The sequence below is a fragment of the Nerophis lumbriciformis genome, linkage group LG16, assembly GCF_033978685.3.
Source record: "Nerophis lumbriciformis linkage group LG16, RoL_Nlum_v2.1, whole genome shotgun sequence".
NCBI classification, from domain to species: Eukaryota; Metazoa; Chordata; class Actinopteri; order Syngnathiformes; family Syngnathidae; genus Nerophis; species Nerophis lumbriciformis.
In genome coordinates this window covers 22873999-22899935 of record NC_084563.2, presented here as the reverse complement: position 1 = coordinate 22899935, position 25937 = coordinate 22873999, and the positions used below count along the sequence as shown (strand labels likewise).

The window sequence follows — 25937 nt, the reverse complement described above, 5'->3', positions numbered from 1 at the left end:
GTTTAGACATTTAAAAACAAATAAAAGGAGTTTAAAATTGATTCGGTAACGCACAGGGAGCCAGTGAAGGGACGCTAAAATAGGGGTGATGTGCTCACGTCTGCGGGTCTGTGTTAGCAGACGAGCAGCAGAGTTCTGCACGAGCTGCAGGCGGGCGAGGGAGGCCTGGCTAATACCAACATACAGGGCATTACAATAATCAAGACGAGTCGAGATAAAGGCGTGGATTAATTTCTCAAGATCATGTCCTGATAGAAGCGGTTTCACTTTCGCTATTTGGCGTAATTGATAAAAGCTTTTTTGAACGACGCTGCTGATTTGTTTTTCGAATTTAAAATCTGAGTCAAACTTTACCCCCAGGTTTGTGACAGAGTCGCTGAGATACGGGGTCAGAGTGCCGAGGTCAACGTTGGGGGAGGGAGAGCGACTTGGACCGAACAACATAACTTCTGTTTTATCTTCATTTAGGCTCAGGAAGTTAGCTGAAAGCCAGACTTTGATGTCGTGCAGGCAGTCAATAAGACGTTGAACCGTGTTATTTTGTGCCATGGGAAAAAAAATCTGGCAATCATCGGCATACAAATGAAATGCAATACTGTACTTCCTAAAAATAGAACCAAGGGGCAGAAGGTAAAGCGCAAATAAAATTGGGGCAAGGATTGAGCCCTGGGGGACCTGATGTGGTAAAGGAGCTGTGGACGACATAAAACTGTCTACTTTTACACAAAAACTCCTGTCGGTTAGGTACGACCGGAACCAGTTGAGGGCGGCGCCCTTAATGCCCACACAGTTCTCAAGACGAGTGATTAAGGTGGCGTGGTCGACGGTGTCGAACGCAGCAGACAGATCTAAAAGCACCAGGACAACATATTTACCAGAATAAGTGGACAGGAGGATATCGTTAAAAACTTTTAGAAGCGCTGACTCTGTGCTGTGGAGGGCTTTAAAACCGGACTGGAACAGCTCAGTGATACCATTATCCTCTAAGAAGGGCAACAACTGACTGTAGACAACCTTCTCTAATATTTTGGAAATGTATGGAAGATTAGAGATAGGTCTGAAGTTAGAGAGGAGAGAGGGGTCGAGGCTGGGTTTTTTAAGTAGAGGTCGTACCACTGCATGTTTAAACTCTACTGGAACTATTCCAGAAGAGAGGCTACTATTGATAATGTTAAGGACACTTGATCCAATAGTAGCAAGTACCTCCTTAAACAGGCGAGGTGGGAGGGCATCTGCAGGAGAACCAGAGGGCTTCATATGACTAACTGTGTCACTTAAAAAAGAAAAGGACACCGGCTCAAACTGATGGAAAACAGAAGAGAAATGCAGGGGAAAAGAAGGGTCATATGAAGGCTGAGATAGACTGGCTCTAGTTGACACAATTTTGTCAGTGAAAAAATGGAGACAATTTTCACAGAATTCAAAAGAAGCATCAAAACCAGCAGATTTGGGAGCATCAATGACAGTGTTAATAGTTTTAAACAGAACTCTGGGGTTGTTACAGTTAGAAGATATAATCTGAGATAGATATATATTCATTTCTGCTTTTACAGTCATCTGAAAGGAAAACAGGCTTTCTTTAAAAATGGCAAAGGACACATGCAGCCTGTCTTTTTTCCATTTTCTCTCTGCTCTTCTACATACGCGCCTGGCAGCCCGAGTGACGTCATTCAACCAGGGCAGAGGCGTAGCTTTAGAGCGGCGGCATTTGAAAGGCGCGATCGTGTCCAGTGTTTGTAAACAAATAGAGTTGAACCCAGAAACCAACTCTTCAGTATTCAGACACACAGATGCTGCAGAATTATCATCACAAAGAGTCGAAAAAATAGAGGAGAACCGAGCAGGAGACGAAGAATTAAACATGCGAGAGTGTTGGGGCGGTGCGCACAATTTAACTGGACACTGCGTGGCAATATCAAACAGGATCGGCATGTGATCAGAGAACACAGCATCGCAAATGTCCAAATTAAAAACACACAAACCATACGAGAGCACTAAATCGAGTGTATGCCCGCGTTCATGTGTAGAACCACACACAGACTGCACAAAGTTAAATGAGTCGATTATATTCAGGAAGCTCCTGGAAAGCGGCTCGTCTGGACAGCAGGTGTGAATATTAAAATCACCCACAATAAGGACACGATCATATTTGGGCAGGATTTCAGCCAGAAATTCAGAAAAGTCAGTTATAAAGTCTTTGTGGTACTTGGGTGGTCGATAGATGACGGCACACAGGACGACATCAGAAAGACCCAGTTCAAACATGCACAGTTCGAAGCTTGAAAAGGAGGATTGTAGGCGGATCTGACGGCATTTAAAGTCATTTTTAAAAACGACTGCTAATCCTCCTCCTTTTCGACCGGACGGCCGTGGGGAATTAAAGTAGGAACACTCCGGAGGCAGAAGTTCATTAAGAGGGGCGGACTCACCGGCTCTCAGCCATGTCTCCGTCACACAGAGGAAGTCCAGTCCGCGGGAAGTGAAGAAATCCTTCAGGATAAAAGTTTTGTTTGTCAAAGATCTTGCGTTCACAAGACCGAACCTGGCGGGGGCCAGCACGTCCAAGGCCGCAATTAATCCGGGTGGGGCCCGACACACAGCCCGCAGGTGGCGGTGATCCACCCCGCGCCTCCGGGGGCGGGGACAGCAGGAGCGACGACGGCAAGCTTCTTCCTCCAAACCAACGATAGGAACCAGCCAGGAGCCGATGGCATCGAGCGAGCGTGGGTGCAGGAGGAGACCGGATACCGCACCATTCCTCCTTCGGGGAGCCACGGGAAGCCGGGCCAGGAGTGCTCTAACTTTCACCAGCTGGCCGCCACGTTTACCGCGGCGCCGGAGACGCTTCCGCCGGGGAAGAGGAGCCAGGGGGCGGGAAAGGAAGGCAGGAATCCGGCCAGGTGAAAAAGCTGACTGGGACGTCGAAAAACCAACGTCAAAGTTGATCATATCAGTGGGAGAGGGGCAAAGATCCAACAGTGTTTGGCGGTCATACACAAGCAGTGAGCTGACAGAGACGAAAATAGACGCAAAAAACACAAAAACGAACAGAGCTGACAGCGAGAGACGGCAGGCCAAAGCACATACTGGCGCCATCATGCCGTCTCCCCGGATCCCCTCTGGACTTCCTACTGCCTCCCCGGATCTTGACCTCTCGCCTGCCCCCTGGACAACGACGCCTCGCTCCATCCCCTGACCACTGGCAGGGGATGGAGGCAGGCTCGGAGGTCCGGTAACACTCAACATATAATCGTTTCACATAGTCACACCACACGGATTTGGATTAATTACACATATCATTCTTTTGTATTAAGAATGATGTGTGCCGTGTCCTTCTCCACTGTACCGTTACATAATGTGTCTTTGTGAAACAAATGTTCATAAAGATGCGCCAATATTATCTTGTCATGTGACACGTCATGAGTTAGTTAACTGATTTGGCTTTTATTTTGGGCCAAAACCTATTCCACAGGGACACCCTTTTGGCTGAAAGGCCTTTTGAATAATTGTTAAAATAATGGGTGGATGTTTACTGGTTTTCAAAATTAAATTATTTCATTTTGTTACCAAAGAAAATAGAATTATCCTTTTTTTTAAATTTTTTTTTAAATCAAAATCTAGCATAAATATCACGTAGATTTTTGGTTTATCGACGCACAAAAATCTGCAAAGACAAATAAGGTTTTCTTTGCCACAGAAAGACCGCATAGTTAACAAACCTGCACTACCACAAGCTAATGCCACAAAATGTTGTCTGTACAGTAAAATTCAAATTTGAATGACAATGAAGGAAGTCTAAGTCTAAACGTAGTGAACCAAAAAAAACACACTTTGAAAATATAGCACAAACAGACTGGAAAGTTTTGGCTGACATTCTTCCACTGAGGTAGAGGTGACACGTGACGACCAATGAGATAGCAGCAAAATAGTTCCCTCCCATTTGGTATGATGTGGTTCATGTCAATAATCTCAAGATGCTGTCTAGATGGTCTGATGTTCACTTGGTCCAACGAGAAGAGAAAATGTGGATCGTGCTTCATCTGCTGCTCCTGCTCCAAAGTGGAGGCAAGTCCATGCTCAGTTCCAATGGAGACATGTTCATACTGTACATGACTCTTATTAATATGTCTTCTTTTTTCTCTTCTTCTCTTCAGCATGTACAGGTGCTTACACCTTTTCCACACAGACTGTTGGACTTGGACAAAATGCCTCTTTAACATGTGTCCTGGAGAAAAATTCAGAGTATGAATATTTATTTTGGCTCCGACTTGTTTCCGGAACCTTTCCTGAAGCTCTACTCGCACTGTCATATATAGGCTTCGGTTCTGATAAACATGGAACATTAAAGACTGGACCTCGCATCACAGCCAAAAAAGAACGAGAAACTTTTGATCTACAAATGAATCAAGTGGAGAAAAGTGATACGGCGATCTACTATTGTTTAAAAATACATTTAGGTAACTGGATGTTTTTGAATGGGATATTTCTTCAAGTTACAGGTAAATATAACAGAGACAAAACAACAATTGTTCATACTTTAAGTGTTACATACCGTCTGATAACGATGGTAACTTGACTGGTCACAGAGTGCTGAACATTTTCAAATTGTCTTGCACTCTTCCCAGAACCAGAACCCTTCGTGTCTGTTGTCTCTGAAGTCCAACCTGGACCACCCGTGAAGTTGCAGTGCTCAGTCCTCTCCCACTCTGGGAATGAAACCTGTCAGGATGGACCCAAAGTGTCCTGGTTCAGAACTGGACCAGGCAGCGTCCATCCCAGCTTTGTTTTCACTCATGACGAATGCAAGAAGATCAAGGATAACTCCACGCAGAATTGCTTCCACACTTTCTCAAAGACCCTCAGCTCCTCCGATGCTGGAATTTACTTGTGTGCTCTGGTCACATGTGGGAGGATTTTCATGGGAAATCCAATAAAAGTCAACATTAAGGGTGAGTATTTATTAATCTGTATTGACTTATTCATCATTAATGTTTGTTGCTATGAATACTGACAGTTTGTTTTTTTAATCACAACTGTTCAGATTCCAGCAACTGTGATTCAAACAAGTATGTTATCTTTGTCTTGAGTGCTTCTTTGGTCTTAAACTTCATCATGTCAGCCTTCCTCATCACCAAGATCAGAACAAAAATCAGTTTTTGCTGCAAAGGTAAGAAAAAAGCGCATTATCAATTATCATTAGGTTGTTGCTTTCTTATTCGTCTTCAATTTTTCAGCTGGTCCACAAAAACTCCATGAAACGTTCAGTCACGTCCAGCAGGTAAAAGGAAGTTTGTAGAAACTTTTTGTGCATCTTTGCTTGGTTTTCAGCTTCTTCTCATGTCTCACATGACTTGTTTCCTTGGAGAGACGAGGACTCTTTGGTTTATTCCATGCCATCGTCTCCAGGAAAACTGACAAGGCGAGGCAGACAAATACGAGGGCAGCAGAAGAATTCAGCACGTACACTGACGTGTGTCATCATGACTCAATCCTCACCACACAACATTAAAATGTGTTCTGATACACATTCTGTTAATAATACATATTCGCATACTTTTTTTCCTGTAAGAACATGAAAATGGAGACACAGAGATGAGGTAGGAATAAATAAGCTCTGCTTCCTCCTGCTCCTTTTCGGACTTGTTGATTTTATGTGAGTGTAAATGTGATGTTTTTCAATGTAACTTGTTTAAATAAATATTCCCAATACTGCAAAAAGGCTTTGGAAATTATTTTAAAAGTTTTATTGTCCTTTTTAAGGCATTCATTGAAATTCTTGGAAATCTAAATTATAAAAGCAATGGTTTTTTTTTTTCATCTTTATAAAAACATCATTGTTGCCAGGCTTTTTTTTTGTCATATGTTGGAACCACGACCAAGAGGACCTTTGATTTATTGTGATTTTCAAGTAACCTGAAGGAAGTGACAGCAAATGTAATGTGGTGAAAGATGTGAGTAGTAGGTCTAGCCATGAAAACTAATGACAGATTTTGTACTTTTGTGCTGACTGCCAAGATAAATATCCACCATGTTTATTTCTATGCTGATGATAATGCAACACTTCTTACTGCAAACTGTAAATAAAAAGTATGGGACATGTTTCAGTATTCCTGCTGTATGGAGTCGTTGCAACAATGAAGTTGAAACTCACTTGGACAGGAAGAAAAAGTCCCTCTAAGTGTTCACTTTTTTTTTATTTTAAAGATCAACCTCAACAAGTTGGTTTGAGAGACTTTTAAGTGTGTGTGACAGAGAAAGAGTTACGGAGTGAGACACAAAGGGCCTGATCTACTGAAGGTGTAGCTTAACTACATTTTCCAGTAATTTGGCAGTAGCTTAGCTACTTTTTTAACGAGTAGCTTTTCCTGTAGCTTCTCTGCTTTTAGACCCATGTAGCTGGGTAGTGGTGCATCTTTGTTGGTCATGTGATGGGTGATGAGCCAAGAAGACGCCAACAACGAATCGTCGAACAAAAAGCTTTATTTGTTTCATCGAGCCTCAGACTGGAACTGCAGCTTCCAGGAGAAAGAGTATGGGCCTGATTACTCTTCTGATGTCCTCTCGGACCACTGTCCTTAAATACCTTTTGCACAATGACCCCCACTCTTTGGAACTCTAGCTTTGAAGCCGGCCAGTGTGGACAAAGCCCAGTTTGTTGTTTGGCCAGTCAATCTTTCCCTGACATTATTCCTCTGATCAGTTTGAGTCGGGTGACCTCCGACCCCAATCCTCTACTCCTACCTGTGGGGGCTTCCTGCTATATGTTGCTAATGTATTTACACTTCCTCCAAACCTGCATTCCTTTAAGATTCCAATTGTCATGGGGGCAAGAGCCACCACTCTCAAGAGAGCTTGTGATAGACATCTGCACCCGAATCTAACTAAGGGCATATTTCCTTAGTAGAATTATCCTGTAAAGGATGCTGTGACCAAATACAAACACCTGCTAGTTCACAATCATATAAGAAAATGGTACATGGTATAATGTACCACAGTAGCTTACATCAAAGCTACAAGCTACAAAGAGAGAAAAAGGACTGCGAATCCAGGCCAAAAAAATGACGGAGAAAATATAATGACCTGGATGAAGATACAGATAACATACAGAAAACATCCATAATGAATGGTTGGTGTTCGTATGATGAGTCACAATTGGCTAAGGTTAGGGTGAAACATTACGGACTGGCTAATTAGAAGCAAAATAAAGCGGGTCATCGAAACCAGGAAGCAAAATCATAACAGCACTCATGTCACTTGACGACGAAGGAGTCAGAGACAGGGGTACGCTTCAAGCTGACCACTCAAAAGATAGAAAGAAACCTACTTGAAAATGGCAGAGGGATATTCTCCTGCAGATTATATTTTTTTCTAATGATAAAGATGACGTGCAGGAAACCCACAATAATGCCTGTCCTTAGCAGTAATGAACTTGGCGGTAGCTTAGCTACTTTTTTAACGAGTAGATTTTCCAGTAGCTTAGCTGCTTTTAGACCCATGTAGCAAGGTAGTGGTGTATCTTTGTTGGTCGTGTGATGGGTGATGAGCCAAGAAGACACCAACGAGGAATTGTCGAACAAAAAGCTTTATTTGTTTCATCGAGCCTCAGACTGGAACTGCAGCTTCCAGGAGAAAGAGTATGGGCCTGATTACTCTTTTGATGTCCTATGGGACCACTGTCCTTAAATACCTTTTGCACAATGACCCCCACTCTTTGTAACTCTAGCCTTGAAGCCAGCCAGTCTGGACAAAGCCCAGTTTGTTGTTTGGCCAGTCAATCTTTCCCTGACATTATTCCTCTGATCAGTTTGAGTCAGGTGACCTCCGATCCCATCCTCTACTCCTACCTGTGGGGGCTTCCCGCCAGATGTTGCTAATGTATTTACACTTCTTCCAAACCTGCATTCCTTTAAGATTCCAATTGTCATGGGGGCAAGAGCCACCACTCTCAAGAGAGCTTGTGATAGACATCTGCACCCGAATCTAACTAAGGGCATATTTCCTTTAGAATAATCCTCTAAAGGATGCCGTGACCAAATACAAACACATGCTAGTTCATAATCATATAAGAAAATGGTACACGGTATAATTTACCCCAGTAGCTTATATCAAAGCTACAAGCTACAAAGAGAGACAAATTACGGCAAATCCAGGCCAACAAAAAAATATGGAGAAAATACAATGGCTTGGATGAGTGAGAACAACCATACATACGGAGAACATCCATGATGTTTGGTTGGTGTTCGTATGATGAGTCCCATTTGGCTAAAGTTATGGTGAAACATTATGGACTGGCCAATCAGAGGCAAGATAAGGCGGGTCATCGAAACCAGGAAGCAAAATCATAACAGACGCACTCATGTCACATGACGGCGAAGCAGTCGGAGACAGAGGGACGCTTCAAGCTGACGACTCAAAAAAAAAAGTCAGGTGACCTCCGACCCCTAACCTCTATTTCTACCTGTGGGGGCTTCCTGCCAGATGTTACTCATGTCTTTACACTTCCTCCAAACCTGCATTTCTCTAGGATTCCAATTGCCTTACACCACTCTCTAGAGAGCTTGTGATAGACATCTGCACCCGAAGCTAACTAAGGACATATTTCCTTAGTAGAATAATCCTAAGTATTCTGTGACCAAATACAAACACATGCTGGTTCACAATCATTCAGTCCATTTGTACACTCTCAGCTTACTACAACTCTCTAGTGATTGCTTCCCTTGGAGCTTAGCTACATTTAATCGAGAGTAACTTGTAGCTAAGCTTACTACATTTTCCAAGTGGCTTCACTGGTACTTGGCAGTATTTAGACAAATGTATGCGTGTCTCACTCTGTAACTCTTTCTCTGTCACACACACTTAAAAGTCTCTCAAACAAACACTGTTGACGTTAAAACTTGTTGTGGTTAACCTTTAGAATGAAAAAAAAAAGTGTGAACTAAGAATAACTTTTTCTTCCTGTCCAAGTGTGCTTCAACTTCATGCACGATTGTTGCAACGACTTTCAGCAAGTAATACTGAAACATGTCCAATACTTTTTATTCACAGTTTGAAATAAGAAGTGTTGCATTATCATCAGCATACACATGAATGTTGGATTAACTGAACATCACATTTACACTCACATATAATCAACATGACCGAAAAGGAGCCGGAAGAAGAAGAACTTATTTATTCCTACCTCTTCTTTGTGTCTCCATTATCATTTTATTACAGGAAAAAAGTGTAAGAATGTGTAATAGTAATATAATGTGTATAAGAACACATTTTAATTTCGTTTTGTGAGAACTGAGTCACAAAGATAGACATCGGCGTACGTGTTGAATTCCTCTGCTGCCTTCGTATTTGTCTGCCTCGCTTTGCCAGTTTTCCTGGAGACAATAGTCGGCATGGAATAAACCAAAGAGTCCTCGTCTCTCTGAGGAAACAAGTCATGTGAGCCATGAGAAGAAGCTGAAAACCAAGCAAAGATGCACAGAAAGTTTCTACAAACTTCCTTTTACCTGCTGGGGGCGACTGAACGTTTCATCGAGTGTTTGTGGACCAGCTGAAAAATTGAAGAAAAAGCATAAAAGAACAACCCAATGATGATTGATAATGCACTTTTTTCTTACCTTTGCAGCAAAAACATTGTTTTGTCCTGATTTTGTTGATGAGGAAGGCTGACATGATGAAACTTAAGGCCAAAGCAGCACTCAAGACACAGATAACATAATTGTTTGAATCACAGTTGCAACCATCTGGATGGTTATGATAAAAAAAACAGTCAATATTTTTGGCAATAAATACTTATGTTAAATTCATCATTACTAATGATTTAATATTTACCTTGGGTGTTGTTGACTTTTATTGGATTTCCCATGAAAATCCTCCCACATGTGACCACAGCACACAAGTAAGTTCCAGCATCAGAGGAGTTGACGTTCTTTGAGAAAGTGTGGACACATTTCTGTGTGGACTTATCTTTGATCTTCTTGCATTCGTCATGAGTGTAAACAAAGCTGGGATGGACACTTTCTGGTCCAGTTCTGAACCAGGACACTTTGTGTCCATCCTGACAGATTTCATTCCCAGAGTGGGAGAGGACTGAGCACTGCAACTTCACAGGCGGTCCTGGTTGGACTTTAGAGACAACAGACACGGAGGTTTCTGGTTCTGGGAAGAGTGAAAGACAAATTGAAGTCTTTCAGCACTCTGTGACTTTGATTCCACAGATCGACATTCACTTCTGTTGAAATCTTGAAGGTAAAAAATACTGTGATGTGTTAATGCAGAGGTTACATTTCTTGTAGTGCATGTAAAAACATGTTCATCACAATAAAATATTTGTTCATTTGGAAATTTAAAGCTTGAATTATTGGAAGAGTAGTCAAGTTAACATTGTTATCTATAAGCAGATGTTATGTAACAATTAAAATATGTAAAATTGTTCATTTAAACTGTTTTCTAATTATTTGTTGTCATATTTACCTGTGACCTGAAGGAATGTTCCGTTCAAAAACACGATGGTATTCATATCATGTTGTACATTTAAACAATAGTAGATCGCTGAATCACTTTTCTCTACTTGACTAATTTGCAGAACAAATTTTCCTTACTCTTTTTTTGGGTGTGATGCGATGTCCAGTATTTGATGTTCCACAGCCAGCAGCTAAAATGTCAGGAAAGGTTCCAGAAACAAATCGGATCCAAAAAAAGATGTTCCGACTTCGAATATCCTCGTAGGAACATGTCAGAGAGACACATTGTCCAGGTCCAACAGTCAGAGTGGAAAAGTTGTAAGCACCTGTACATGCTGAAGAGAAAAAGAAGACATTTTAATAAGAGTCATGTACAGTATGAACATGTCTCCATTGGAACTGAGCATGGACTTGCCTCCACTTTGGAGCAAGAGCAGCAGATGAAGCACGATCCACATTTTCTCTTCTCGTTTGACCAAGTGAACATCAGACCATCTAGACAGCATCTTAAGATTATTAACAGGAACCACATCATACCAAATGGGAGGGAACTATTTTGCTGCTATCTCAGTGTATCATCAGTGCCGCCCCTACCTCAGTGGAAATATGTCCAACCAAACGTCTCTTTGTATCCTTTTCTCACAGTGGTTCTATTTGTTTACTACTTTTAATAACTTTGCAGTATTTTTGTAGCAAAGGAAACTTTTTTGTCCCTGCAGATTTTATGAATATCAATATATTTTTATTCTATAGCATCTGTGCTGGATTTTGCTAAAACTAGATTGAATTTATTTCATTTTTAATGGCAACCCAAAAAAAAGTTTTTTATATTTCTTCCATGCCGAATGGAAATAATATTGCATTTTCATTTAGTCCCAGAATATTTATGTTGGCTGTTGTGATGGTGCATCTGGAATGATCCAAAATTGCATGTAATAATGCATGAAAACTAATGTTGCAAGACATTGTTCACATAAGATAAATATTATTAATACAAAAAAAAAATATCAAACAAATCATTTAGTACAAACCTCGTTTCCATATGAGTTGGGAAATTGTGTTGGATGTAAATATAAACGGAATACAATGATTTGCAAATCCTTTTTATTCCATATTCATTTGAATATGACAACATATTTGATGTTCAAACTGATAAACTTTTTTTTTTTTGCAAATAATCATTACCTTTAGAATTTGATGCCAGCAACACGTGACAAAGAAGTTAGAAAAAGTGGCAACAAATACTGATAAAGTTGAGGAATGCTCATCAAACACTTATTTGGAACATCCCGCAAGTAAACAGGCAAATTTGGAACAGGTGGGTGCCATGATTGGGTATAAAAGTAGATTCCATGAAATGCTCAGTCATTCACAAACAAGGATGGGGCGAGGGTCACCACTTTGTCAACAAATGCGTGAGCAAATTGTTGAACAGTTAAAGAAAAACCTTTCTCAACCAGCTATTGCAAGGAATTTAGGGATTTCACCATCTACGGTCCGTAATATCATCAAAAGGTTCGGAGAATCTAGAGAAATCACTGCACGTAAGCAGCTAAGCCTGTGACCTTCGATCCCCCAGGCTGTACTGCATCAATAAGCGACATCAGTGTGTAAAGGATATCACCACATGGGCTCAGGAACACTTCAGAAACCCACTGTCAGTAACTACAGTTGGTCGCTACATCTGTAAGTGCAAGTTAAAACTCTCCTATGCAAGGCGAAAACTGTTTATCAACAACACCCAGAAACGCCGTCTGCTTCGCTGGGCCTGAGCTCATTTAAGATGGACTGATACAAAGTGGAAAAGTGTTCTGTGGTCTGACGAGTCTACATTTCAAATTGTTTTTGGAAACTGTGGAAGTCGTGTCCTCCGGACCAAAGAGGAAAAGAACCATCCGGATTGTAATAGGCGCAAAGTTGAAAAGCTAGCATCTGTGATGGTATGGGGGTGTATTAGTGCCCAAGACATGGGTAACTTACACATCTGTGAAGGCGCCATTAATGCTGAAAGGTTCATACAGCTTTTGGAGCAACATATGTTGCCATCCAAGCAACGCTACCATGGACGCCCCTGCTTATTTCAGCAAGACAATGCCAAGCCACGTGTTACATCAACGTGGCTTCATAGTAAAAGAGTGCGGGTACTAGACTGGCCTGCCTGAAGTCCAGACCTGTCTCCCATTGGAAATGTGTGGCGCATTATGAAGCCTAAAATTCCACAACGGAGACCCCCGGACTATTGAACAACTTAAGCTGTACATCAAGCAAGAATGGGAAAGAATTCCACCTGAGAAGCTTAAAAAATGTGTCTCCTCAGTTCCCAAACGTTTACTGAGTGTTGTTAAAAGGAAAGGCCATGTAAAACAGTGGTGAACATGCCCTTTCCCAACTACTTTGGCACGTGTTGCAGCCATGAAATTCTAAGTTAATTATTATTTGAAAAAATAAAAATAAAGTTTATGAGTTTGGTCTTTGTAGTGCATTCAATTGAATATGGGTTGAAAAGGATTTGCAAATCATTGTATTCCGTTTATATTTACATCTAACACAATTTCCCAACTCATATGGAAACGGGGTTTGTATTTGAATCAGCCTATTAAGTCATCAAGCAGCTTTAAAACTGTAATAGGATGTTTCTTGAATAGACAGTGTCTGATATTTCTATTTTTGACAGTACGGCTTCCTCCCGCCTCCAAAGACATGCACCTGGGGATAGGTTGATTGGCAACTCTAAATTGGCCCTGGTGTGTGAATGCCCGAGAGGGACAAGCGGTAGAAAAAGGATGGATATGTTGACACAAACGCAAAAGATGGAGGATTTTATCTTTATTTGTTTGTCTTTGCAGCACGATTGCCTCCTTTCTCACGCCCATTTGCACTCACATTTCAAACGTACAAAGTAAAAACGCAAAACAGAACAGTTTCAGTCTTGATAAATCACACCGCGTGATGTAAATGATTCCATTTGCATCTCCTCCTTCCAGTATTGTGGGCGTTGTGATCATCAGCAAATATTCTCCATATTCATGAAGACAAACATGTCAAATGCTCATTTAAGAGACACAATCCTGTACGCTGCAGTTTAGTAGATCAGCTTTGTGTGTGTTATCACCTTTTCACCTGTTTTAATACACACACACTTCTAGTAGATCAGTCTCACGATGTAACTCTTCCTTAAACGTTGACTTGCATAAATAAATGAGCTCCTCTCTCAAACAAACACTGTTGAAGTTGAAACTTGTTGTGGTTAACCTTTGAAATAAAAAAAAGTGTGAACTCAGACGGAGTTTTTCTTCCTGTCCAAGTGTGCGACAACTTCATACACGATTGCTGCAACGACTGCACACAGGAAGAATACTAAAAAAATGTCAGTACTTTTTATTTACAGTTTGCAGTAAGAAGTGTTGCATTATCATCAGCATAAACTTGTAGGTTAATTAGTGACGTTAGAAATGAACATGGTGGATATTTATTTTGGCAGTCAGCACAAAAATACAACGTTTTTCATTAGTTTTCATCGATAGGCTTCCTACTTGCATCTTTTACCACATTACATTTGCTGTTACTTGCTTCAGGTTACTTTATAAATCATGAGAATGTGAAACATTTTTTTAAAAAGTTGTGCAAAAAAAAAAAAAAGGCATCAATTGTACATAAATATTCACAGCCTTTGCCATGGAACTCAAAAGTGACCTCAGGTGCATCCTGTTTTAACTGATCATCCTTGAGATGTTCCTGCAGCTTAATTGGAGCCCACCTGTGATAAATTCAGTTGGTTGGACATGATTAGTAAATGCACACACCTGTCTGTATAGAAGGTCTCATGTTTGTCAATACATGGCAGTGCACAAACCAAGCATGAAGTCGAATGAATTGTTTGTAGACCTCCGACACAGGATTGTCTCGAGGCACAAATCTGGAGAAGTGTACAAAAAATATAATTTCTGCATTGAAGGTCCCAATGAGCACAATGGCCTCCACCATTTGTAAACAGAAGAAGTTTGGAACCACCAGGACTCTATTCTCAGAGCTGGCTTAACTGAGCGATCAAAAGAAGAAGGGCTTTAGTCAGGGAGGTGACCAAGAACCCCCATGGTCACTTCTATCAGACCTACATAATCTTTCTGTGGAGTGATGAGAACCTTCCAGAAGGACAACCATCTCTGCAGCAAACCACCAATAAGGCCAAACGGAAGCCATTTCTTTTCAAGACGTTTGCCAAAATGCACCTGAAACAATCGCAGACCATCAGAAACTAAATTCTCCGTTCTGATGAGACAAGAATTGAACTCCTTGGCGTGAATATCAGGCATCATGTTTGGAGGAAACCAGGTGCCGCTCATCACCAGGCATGTACCATCCCCACTGTGAAGCATGGTGGTCGCAGAATCATGATATGGGGATGTTTTTCAGCGGCAGAAACTGGGAGATTAATCAAGATAGAGGGAAAGATGAATGTACAGAGACATCTTGGATGCAAATGTGCTCCAGAGCACTCTTGAAATCAGATTGGAGCAACAGTTCATCGTTCAGCAGGACAACGGCGCTTAGCACTTTGCCAAAATATCAAAAGAATGGCTTCAGAACAACTCTGTAAACGTCCTTCGGCGGCCCAGCCAGAACCCAGACTTGAATCTGATTGAACATCTCTGGAAGGATCTGAAAATGGCTGCACATCTTCTACCAACTAAACATTCAGTACAGACACAAACACATACTACCATTTTACCATATTTTCTGTGTTTAGTAAAAAAATAAAAGCTTAATTGGATCAATTTGTCACGACTTGGTCCGGGGTGTTTGCTTTTCCAGGATGCAACGGAAAGTTGGCTCGTGCGAGACGGGAATGGAGGTACATGATTTATTTAATATATCAAAAAAGGAATAAATGAAAGCGCGCACAATGGCGGAGAATAAACTATGAAAAAACAAAAAGACTATAAACATGGAACCAAAACTTACTGTGACAAGGGACATGAAGCAGGATCATAGAGGAGTGTGCAGAAGCATATATGGGGTGCGGTATGGGGTGCGAGGTCGTCAGAAAAACAAACTGAAAAACACTGAACTTAAATACTACAGACATGATTAACGAAAACAGGTGCGTGACTCAAGACGTGAAACAGGTGCGTGACAGAGCCCCTCCCTTAAGGACAGATACCAGATGTCCATAAAAATTAACAAGAGTCATGGGAGGGCGGGAGGGGGACATGGCGGTGGGTCGCCAGACCACGTGTCCCCGTATCCACCGGGGCAGAGTTAGGTGGCGGCGGCGAGTGGAACGCCGCTGCAGCAGGCGAGGCGGGCGCCCAGGGAATGGCCACATTCGTGGCCGACTGGGAGGTGGTTGCACTTGGCGTGGCGGGCGACCAGGTAGCGGCCATATCCGTGGCCGACGAGGAGGCAGGCGCGTCATCATCGTGGCAGGCGTGGCTTGGCGTGGTGAGTCAGGCGGCGAAGCTCGGCGTGGCGCGTCAGGCGGCGAAGCTCGGCGTGGGTCTTGGTATAGGTCTTGGTCTTGGCGTGGGTGTTGGTCTTGGTGTGGGTCTTGGCATGGCGGGTCTTGGTCTTGGCATGGCGGGTCTTGGTCTTGGCATGGCGGGTCTTGGTCTTGGCATGGCGGGTCTTGGTCTTGGCATGGCGGGTCTTGGTCTTGGCATGGCGGGTCTTGGTCTTGGCATGGCGAGTCTTGGTCTTGGCATGGCGAGTCTTGGTCTTGGTCTTGGCATGGCGAGTCTTGGTCTTGGCATGGCGAGTCTTGGTCTTGGCATGGCGAGTCTTGGTCTTGGCATGGCGAGTCTTGGTCTTGGCATGGCGAGTCTTGGTCTTGGCATGGCGAGTCTTGGTCTTGGAATTGTTGAGCTGGTACCGGAGCTTGGCGTCGTGGAGCTGGTACCGGAGCTTGGCGTCGTGGAGCTGGTACCGGAGCTTGGCGTCGTGGAGCTGGTACCGGAGCTTGGCGTCGTGGAGCTGGTACCGGAGCTTGGCGTCGTGGAGCTGGTACCGGAGCTTGGCGTCGTGGAGCTGGTACCGGAGCTTGGCGTCGTGGAGCTGGTACCGGAGCTTGACGTCGTGGAGCTGGTACCGGAGCTTGGCGTCGTGGAGCTGGTACCGGAGCTTGGCGTCGTGGAGCTGGTACCGGAGCTTGGCGTCGTGGAGCTGGTAGTGCAGGTGGAGGTGGTCTTGCTGGGGGTTGCGGCTTGGCATGGTAAAAGACTGGTAAGGGCGGTCGTGCTGGAGGCTGTGGCTTGACAGGTCGGAAGACTGGTGGTGGCGGCCGTGAGGGAGGCTGTGGCTTGACAAGGTGATGCTGATCCACCCCACCTGAACAATTCCCAGCCCTAGCCCCCCCCCTCAAGGGGCGGATACCAGACGCGCTCCCTGCGGTCTGGAACTCTCTGTAGGGGTGGGCGGAGGAGGGCAGAAACTTCCCCATTAAATTGTCCAAATTGTCTTTCTTGTGCCTGGGATTGAGTGGGTGAAAAAAAATTGTTTTGTGTCTTGGGTGTGGCTTGAGTCCTGGGGAGCGGGGAATCAAAAGAAAAAGAATTCAGAAAAAAAAAATCCTGGTTTTTGACGTCTTCAGGGCGAAGCCGGGCTGGCTGCTGCTTGCTTCCGCCCGGAGGGGGAGGGGCATGTGGGAGCGGCGTGCCTTGCAGGCTCGCGGAAGTTCTTCCTGACGTCCTTCGTCTTTGGCGGCGCTTCCGCGGCTGAGGTGACGCTGTGTCGTCCTGGGACCAAATGAAGTCTCTATACTCCATGGAGGAGTAGCGCCGCGTTTCCTCCTCCATCGCGCACAGGACCGCCCAAGAAGCCTCGTCGAAAATGTCCAACTCAGGTGCAGAAAAGCGGGTCTGCTGACGACCTACTGTCAGGACTTGATCTTGAGAGTTTGCTTTTCCAGGATGCAGCGGAAAGTTGGCACGGGCGAGACGGGAACCAAGGTACATGATTTATTTATTAAAATATCAAAAAAGGAATAAATGGAAGCGCGCACAATGGCGGAGAATAAACTATGAAAAAACAAAAAGACTATAAACATGGAACCAAAACTTACTGTGACAAGGGACATGAAGCAGGATCATAGAGGAGTGTGCAGAAGCATATATGGGGTGCGGTATGGGGTGCGAGGTCGTCAGAAAAACAAACTGAAAAACACTGAACTTAAATACTACAGACATGATTAACGAAAACAGGTGCGTGACTCAAGACGTGAAACAGGTGCGTGACGTGACAGGTGAAAACTAATGGTTGCTATGGTGACAAGACAAGGGAGTGAAAAGCCAGAAACTAAACAAAACATGACTTAAAACAAAACATGATTACACAAACATGACACAATTACAGTAAAATATTTCATACCATGTCTTTGCAGTGGAACTTCTGACGGCTAACAACTAAAAGGTCTTACAGTTGTAATCATTTTTGGTCTGTCTTCAACTCAGGATTTTCATAGACAAATCTGATTTGTTAGATTTTGCCCATAGTCAGTGATTAGTCAAATATATGATACTGTGTTTTTTTAAGGGAGACATAAACAGATTGCGATTAAAGTACCACATACTGACTAGTCACTAGGTTTCAGTAACGTTACATGAATGTAGATCTAGGCGTTAGGGTGATTCTTCCGAAGTAAATAATAAAATTAAATATACTAGGAATACAGTCTTTCATTAAGCAAACAAAAGTGAGGTCTTAAAAAGGCTAAACCACTTCAAAAACAACAAATCAATAAGGCAGAGATTGAACGGTGTGAATGGTGCAGCGTTGAGAAGACATCTAACTTAACTAAATGAAGGACGTATAAGTTGTGAAAGAAGTTCCCTTATACAACCCTCCGGAAGGATCTCTACCTTAGCCAGGGGAGAGTTACACCTCTGGGGGAGGGAGCACTTAAATGCCCGTTTGTGTTAAAATGCAATAATGGGAAAAATTCTATATACTTATTTTTTCAGTTTAAAATGACAAGTGCACATAATTCAAACATACGTATATAATTTTTTTGCAAAACCTATCCCAATGGAAGGGTCAGCCTCTAAAAAGAGTTTTGATATAAGTGAGATTTACTGGTTACCAAAAACTTTTTTGTTAATGTCAATGAAAATTAAATAAAGTAACTCATGTTTTAGCAAAAATCAGTACAGATGCTTCTTAATTTATTAGTTTATTGATGTGCTAAAATCTGCAAAGACAAAACAATATTTGCTTGCATAGTTATTACAAGTAAAATGGTTAATGGTCCGTATTTATATAGCTTTTTACTAAATCTGGAATGACACCAAACGCGGTTTACATTATGCATTTTAAAGGGCTTTATAAATAAAGTTGGTATGGTATCACATTCACCATTCCCACCCAAGTAAACACAAATAACCACTGTGAGAAGATGAAACAAAGAGACCGGAAAGTTTGGGTGGACATATTTCCACTGAGGTAGGGGCGGCACTGATGAGCCACTGAGATAGCAGCAAAATAGTTCCCTCCCATTTGGTATGATGTGGTTCATGTCAATAATCTTAAGATGCTGTCTAGATGGTCTGATGTTCACTTGGTCCAACGAGAGGAGAAAATGTGGATCGTGCTTCATCTGCTGCTCCTGCTCCAAAGTGGAGGCAAGTCCATGCTCAGTTCCAATGGAGACATGTTCATACTGTACATGACTCTTATTAATATGTCTTCTTTTTATCTTCTTCTTTTCAGCATGTACAGGTGCTTACAACTTTTCCACTCAGACTGTTGGACCTGGACAAAATGTCTCTCTGACATGTTCCTACGAGGATACTGGAATTATAAATTACTTATTTTGGATCCAATTGGTTTCTGCAAACTTTCCTGAAGTTTTAGCTAAAACGACATCTTTCAGTTCAGACTCTGTTGAATATGGAACATCAAATACTGGACATCGCATCACAGCCAAAAAGGAACAAGGAACATTTGTCCTGCAAATTAGTCAAGTAGAGAAAAGTGATACGACGATCTATTACTGTTTAAAAGCAAACCTACGTCAACTCATGTTTTTAAATGGAACATTCCTTCAGGTCACAGGTAAATATGACAACAAATAATTAGAAGACAATTAGAATAAAACATTATCCATACTTTGTGACATACCTTCTGTTTATAGATAACATTTTTAACATGACCAATTATGCAGCCTTCAAATGTCCAAATGAACAAATAATATTTTATTGTGATGAACATGTTTTTACATGCACTACAAGAAATGTAACCTCTGCATTAACACATCAGTATTTTTTACCTTCAAGATTTCAACAGAAGTGAATGTCGATCTGTGGAATCAAAGTCACAGAGTGCTGAAAGACTTCAATTTATCTCGCACTCTTCCCAGAACCAGAACCCTCCGTGTCTGTTGTCTCTGAAGTCCAACCAGGACCGTCTGTGAAGTTGCAGTGCTCAGTCCTCTCCCACTATGGGAATGAAACCTGTCAGGATGGACACAAAGTGTCCTGGTTCAGAACTGGACCAGAAAGTGTCCATCCCAGCTTTGTTTATGCTGATGACGAATGCAAGAAGATCAAAAATAATTCCACACAGAAATGTGTCCACACTTTCTCAAAGAACGTCAACTCCTCTGATGCTCGAACTTACTTGTGTGCTGTGGTCACATGTGGGAAGATTTTCATGGGAAATCCAATAAAAGTCAACATTGAAGGTAATAATTTATTCAAATGTATCGACAAATTCATCATTAGTGTTTGTTACTAAAAATATTTAAATTTTTTTAATCACAACCATTCAGATTCCAGCAGCTCTGATTCATCCAAGTATGTTATCTTTGTCTTGAGTGCTGCTTTGGCCTTAAGTTTAATCATGTCAGCCTTCCTCATCAACAAGATGTCATGTCTGTGTGATCATGTTTTGTTTTAGTAATGTTCGGTTTAAATTTTGGACTTTTTGTGCACTTTTGTTTTGTTTTGTCTCCATAGCAACCATTAGTTTTCACCTGTCACGTCACGCACCTGTTTCACGTTTTGACTCACACACACCTGTCACCAATCATGTCACTGTTATTTAAGCATACCTTGTTCATCACTCGTCCTGCCTGCATTGTCATTATGTCACTCCGGTTCAGGTCTCGTTTTGACAAAAGTAAGTTTCCATGTCCATGTCCTAGTTTTTGTTTAAGATTAGCTTCACTTGCGTTTTAGGCACGCTTGCCTCTTTTTTTTGTTGTTGATTGTGGTTGTATTGTTTATGTTCGCGGTAGTGCATGATTTATGTTAAATAAATCCTAGCCTACCTTCACGCTGTTGTCCGTAGCCGTCTATCTTGCGTTGGAAGAACAACCCCCCAGCAAGCTGCGACCCCCACTTGACAGAATGCAGGCAGCATACGTTCTTCCGCAGACCGGCCACGAGGAGGTGATGTAGACGCACTGGCAAAAATGGAAGCCAGCCAGAAAGGCTTTTTCTCGCCAGCATAACGCGTTGTTCCCCCAAAATCTTCATCCGGACAACAAGATTCCACAACCAGCCCATTCTTCCTTCCCGCCACAGAAGACCCGTGCTGATGACGTCATCCCGCCCACTGGTGATGACGTCAGAAACCAAGATTTTTTTTTTGAGTCTATTTACACCCTCTGTCAGCCGCCCACTATGGACTTTGTTTCAAAGAAAAATCCTTTTGAGAAAATTGTCTCTAAATTTAGATTTTTTCAGACACAGTCTAAAGTGGGGGTAGGGAATAGACATTTTGGACAATTTAGTGGGGAGGAGTCTACCCCCCTACACCCACCCCTAAAGAAGATTCCAGACCGCGGGGAGCGCGTCTGGTATCCGCTCCTTGAGGGGGGGGCTAGGGCTGGGAACTGTACAGGTGGGGTGACTCAGCTTCGCCATGTCAAGCCGCAACCCCCAGCTAGACCACCTCCACCTGCACCAGTAGCTCCACGACGCCAAGCTCCGGTACCAGCTCCACGACGCGAAGCTCCGGTACCAGCTCCACGACGCCAAGCTCCGGTACCAGCCCCACGACGCCAAGCTCCGGTACCAGCCCCACGACGCCAAGCTCCGGTACCAGCTCCACGATGCCAAGCTCCGGTACCAGCTCCACGACGCCAAGCTCCGGTACCAGCTCCACGACGCCAAGCTCCGGTACCAGCTCCACGACGCCAAACTCCGGTACCAGCTCCACGACGCCAAGCTCCGGTACCAGCTCAACAAGTCCAAGACCAAGACCCTCCACGCCAAGCCCAAGACCAAGACCTTCCACGCCAAGACCCTCCACGCCAAGTGCCGCCAGTCGCAGCTCCACGACGCCAAGTGCCGCCAGTCGCAGCTCCACGACGCCAAGTGCCGCCAGTCGCAGCTCCACGACGCCAAGTGCCGCCAGTCGCAGCTCCACGACGCCAAGTGCCGCCAGTCGCAGCTCCACGACGCCAAGTGCCGCCAGTCGCAGCTCCACGACGCCAAGTGCCGCCAGTCGCAGCTTCACGACGCCAAGACCCGCCATGCCAAGACCAAGACCAAGACCCGCCATGCCAAGACCAAGACCCGCCATGCCAAGACCAAGACCAAGACCCGCCATGCCAAGACCTAGACCAAGACCCGCCATGCCAAGACCAAGACCCGCCATGCCAAGACCAAGACCCGCCATGCCAAGACCAAGACCCGCCATGCCAAGACCAAGACCTGCCATGCCAAGACCAAGACCCACGCCAAGACCAAGACCTATACCAAGACCCACGCCGAGCTTCGCCGCCTGACGCGCCACGCCGAGCTTCGCCGCCTGACGCGCCACGCCGAGCTTCGCCGCCTGACTCACCACGCCAAGCCACGCCTGCCACGATGACGACGCGCCTGCCTCCTCGTCGGCCACGGATATGGCCGCTACCTGGTCGCCCGCCACGCCAAGTGCGCCCACCTCCCAGTCGGCCACGAATGTGGCCATTCCCTGGGCGCCCGCCTCGCCTGCTGCAGCGGCGTTCCACTCGCCGCCGCCACCTAACTCTGCCCCGCTGGATACGGGGACACGTGGCCTGGCGACCCACCGCCATGTCCCCCTCCCGCCCTCCCATGACTCTTGTTGATATTGTTTTTGGACATCTGGGATCTGTCCGTAAGGGGGGGATTCTGTCATGTCTGTGTGATCATGTTTTGTTTTAGTAATGTTCGGTTTAAATTTTGGACTTTTTGTGCACTTTTGTTTTGTTTTGTCTCCATAGCAACCATTAGTTTTCACCTGTCACGTCACGCACCTGTTTCACGTTTTGACTCACACACACCTGTCACCAATCATGTCACTGTTATTTAAGCATACCTTGTTCATCACTCGTCCTGCCTGCATTGTCATTATGTCACTCCGGTTCAGGTCTCGTTTTGACAAAAGTAAGTTTCCATGTCCATGTCCTAGTTTTTGTTTAAGATTAGCTTCACTTGCGTTTTAGGCACGCTTGCCTCTTTTTTTTGTTGTTGATTGTGGTTGTATTGTTTATGTTCGCGGTAGTGCATGATTTATGTTAAATAAATCCTAGCCTACCTTCACGCTGTTGTCCGTAGCCGTCTATCTTGCGTTGGAAGAACAACCCCCCAGCAAGCTGCGACCCCCACTTGACAGAATGCAGGCAGCATACGTTCTTCCGCAGACCGGCCACGAGGAGGTGATGGAGACGCACTGGCAAAAATGGAAGCCAGCCAGAAAGGCTTTTTCTCGCCAGCATAACGCGTTGTTCCCCCAAAATCTTCATCCGGACAACAAGATTCCACAACCAGCCCATTCTTCCTTCCCGCCACAGAAGACCCGTGCTGATGACGTCATCCCGCCCACTGGTGATGACGTCAGAAACCAAGATTTTTTTTTTGAGTCTATTTACACCCTCTGTCAGCCGCCCACTATGGACTTTGTTTCAAAGAAAAATCCTTTTGAGAAAATTGTCTCTAAATTTAGATTTTTTCAGACACAGTCTAAAGTGGGGGTAGGGAATAGACATTTTGGACAATTTAGTGGGGAGGAGTCTACCCCCCTACACCCACCCCTAAAGAAGATTCCAGACCGCGGGGAGCGCGTCTGGTATCCGCTCCTTGAGGGGGGGGCTAGGGCTGGGAACTGTACAGGTGGGGTGACTCAGCTTCGCCATGTCAAGCCGCAACCCCCAGCTAGACCACCTCCACCTGCACCAGTAGCTCCACGACGCCAAGCTCCGGTACCAGCTCCACGACGCGAAGCTCCGGTACCAGCTCCACGACGCCAAGCTCCGGTACCAGCCCCACGACGCCAAGCTCCGGTACCAGCCCCACGACGCCAAGCTCCGGTACCAGCTCCACGATGCCAAGCTCCGGTACCAGCTCCACGACGCCAAGCTCCGGTACCAGCTCCACGACGCCAAGCTCCGGTACCAGCTCCACGACGCCAAACTCCGGTACCAGCTCCACGACGCCAAGCTCCGGTACCAGCTCAACAAGTCCAAGACCAAGACCCTCCACGCCAAGCCCAAGACCAAGACCTTCAACGCCAAGACCCTCCACGCCAAGTGCCGCCAGTCGCAGCTCCACGACGCCAAGTGCCGCCAGTCGCAGCTCCACGACGCCAAGTGCCGCCAGTCGCAGCTCCACGACGCCAAGTGCCGCCAGTCGCAGCTCCACGACGCCAAGTGCCGCCAGTCGCAGCTCCACGACGCCAAGTGCCGCCAGTCGCAGCTCCACGACGCCAAGTGCCGCCAGTCGCAGCTTCACGACGCCAAGACCCGCCATGCCAAGACCAAGACCAAGACCCGCCATGCCAAGACCAAGACCCGCCATGCCAAGACCAAGACCAAGACCCGCCATGCCAAGACCTAGACCAAGACCCGCCATGCCAAGACCAAGACCCGCCATGCCAAGACCAAGACCCGCCATGCCAAGACCAAGACCCGCCATGCCAAGACCAAGACCTGCCATGCCAAGACCAAGACCCACGCCAAGACCAAGACCTATACCAAGACCCACGCCGAGCTTCGCCGCCTGACGCGCCACGCCGAGCTTCGCCGCCTGACTCACCACGCCAAGCCACGCCTGCCACGATGACGACGCGCCTGCCTCCTCGTCGGCCACGGATATGGCCGCTACCTGGTCGCCCGCCACGCCAAGTGTGCCCACCTCCCAGTCGGCCACGAATGTGGCCATTCCCTGGGCGCCCGCCTCGCCTGCTGCAGCGGCGTTCCACTCGCCGCCGCCACCTAACTCTGCCCCGCTGGATACGGGGACACGTGGCCTGGCGACCCACCGCCATGTCCCCCTCCCGCCCTCCCATGACTCTTGTTGATATTGTTTTTGGACATCTGGGATCTGTCCGTAAGGGGGGGATTCTGTCATGTCTGTGTGATCATGTTTTGTTTTAGTAATGTTCGGTTTAAATTTTGGACTTTTTGTGCACTTTTGTTTTGTTTTGTCTCCATAGCAACCATTAGTTTTCACCTGTCACGTCACGCACCTGTTTCACGTTTTGACTCACACACACCTGTCACCAATCATGTCACTGTTATTTAAGCATACCTTGTTCATCACTCGTCCTGCCTGCATTGTCATTATGTCACTCCGGTTCAGGTCTCGTTTTGACAAAAGTAAGTTTCCATGTCCATGTCCTAGTTTTTGTTTAAGATTAGCTTCACTTGCGTTTTAGGCACGCTTGCCTCTTTTTTTTGTTGTTGATTGTGGTTGTATTGTTTATGTTCGCGGTAGTGCATGATTTATGTTAAATAAATCCTAGCCTACCTTCACGCTGTTGTCCGTAGCCGTCTATCTTGCGTTGGAAGAACAACCCCCCAGCAAGCTACGACCCCCACTTGACAGAATGCAGGCAGCATACGTTCTTCCGCAGACCGGCCACGAGGAGGTGATGGAGACGCACTGGCAAAAATGGAAGCCAGCCAGAAAGGCTTTTTCTCGCCAGCATAACGCGTTGTTCCCCCAAAATCTTCATCCGGACAACAAGATTCCACAACCAGCCCATTCTTCCTTCCCGCCACAGAAGACCCGTGCTGATGACGTCATCCCGCCCACTGGTGATGACGTCAGAAACCAAGATTTTTTTTTTGAGTCTATTTACACCCTCTGTCAGCCGCCCACTATGGACTTTGTTTCAAAGAAAAATCCTTTTGAGAAAATTGTCTCTAAATTTAGATTTTTTCAGACACAGTCTAAAGTGGGGGTAGGGAATAGACATTTTGGACAATTTAGTGGGGAGGAGTCTATCCCCCTACACCCACCCCTAAAGAAGATTCCAGACCGCGGGGAGCGCGTCTGGTATCCGCTCCTTGAGGGGGGGGCTAGGGCTGGGAACTGTACAGGTGGGGTGACTCAGCTTCGCCATGTCAAGCCGCAACCCCCAGCTAGACCACCTCCACCTGCACCAGTAGCTCCACGACGCCAAGCTCCGGTACCAGCTCCACGACGCGAAGCTCCGGTACCAGCTCCACGACGCCAAGCTCCGGTACCAGCCCCACGACGCCAAGCTCCGGTACCAGCCCCACGACGCCAAGCTCCG

At 45.1% G+C, this 25937-nt stretch overlaps 1 protein-coding gene and 1 long non-coding RNA gene across 2 annotated transcripts in view; one reads left to right on the top strand and one right to left on the bottom strand.

Annotated features, from left to right (window-relative positions):
- The window catches only part of LOC140679469 (uncharacterized), a 198820-nt gene that overhangs the window by 49719 nt on the left and 123164 nt on the right, over window positions 1-25937 (top strand). The window lies entirely within an intron of this gene.
- Window positions 5384-24864, bottom strand: LOC140679457 (uncharacterized). Its single transcript, XM_072914871.1, has 6 exons — window positions 24298-24864; window positions 23935-24249; window positions 9826-10152; window positions 9501-9544; window positions 9315-9415; window positions 5384-5411 (listed from the first exon to the last, which is right to left on the bottom strand). The coding sequence occupies exons 1-6, from the start codon at window positions 24764-24766 to the stop codon at window positions 5384-5386; spliced, it is 1284 nt and encodes a 427-aa protein (XP_072770972.1). The 5' UTR covers window positions 24767-24864.

Bases quoted from the DNA above. Each gene is read 5' to 3' on its own strand.
- LOC140679457 (XM_072914871.1), bottom strand. From the start codon at position 24,766: ATGACAGAATCCCCCCCTTACGGACAGATCCCAGATGTCCAAAAACAA. The intron at 9,545-9,825 runs GTAAATATTAAA...TCAATTTTTCAG, and splicing joins AAAAGTCAACAACACCCAAG to CTGGTCCACAAACACTCGAT. The intron at 9,416-9,500 runs GTAAAAGGAAGT...TTGTTTCCTCAG, and splicing joins CGTTCAGTCGCCCCCAGCAG to AGAGACGAGGACTCTTTGGT.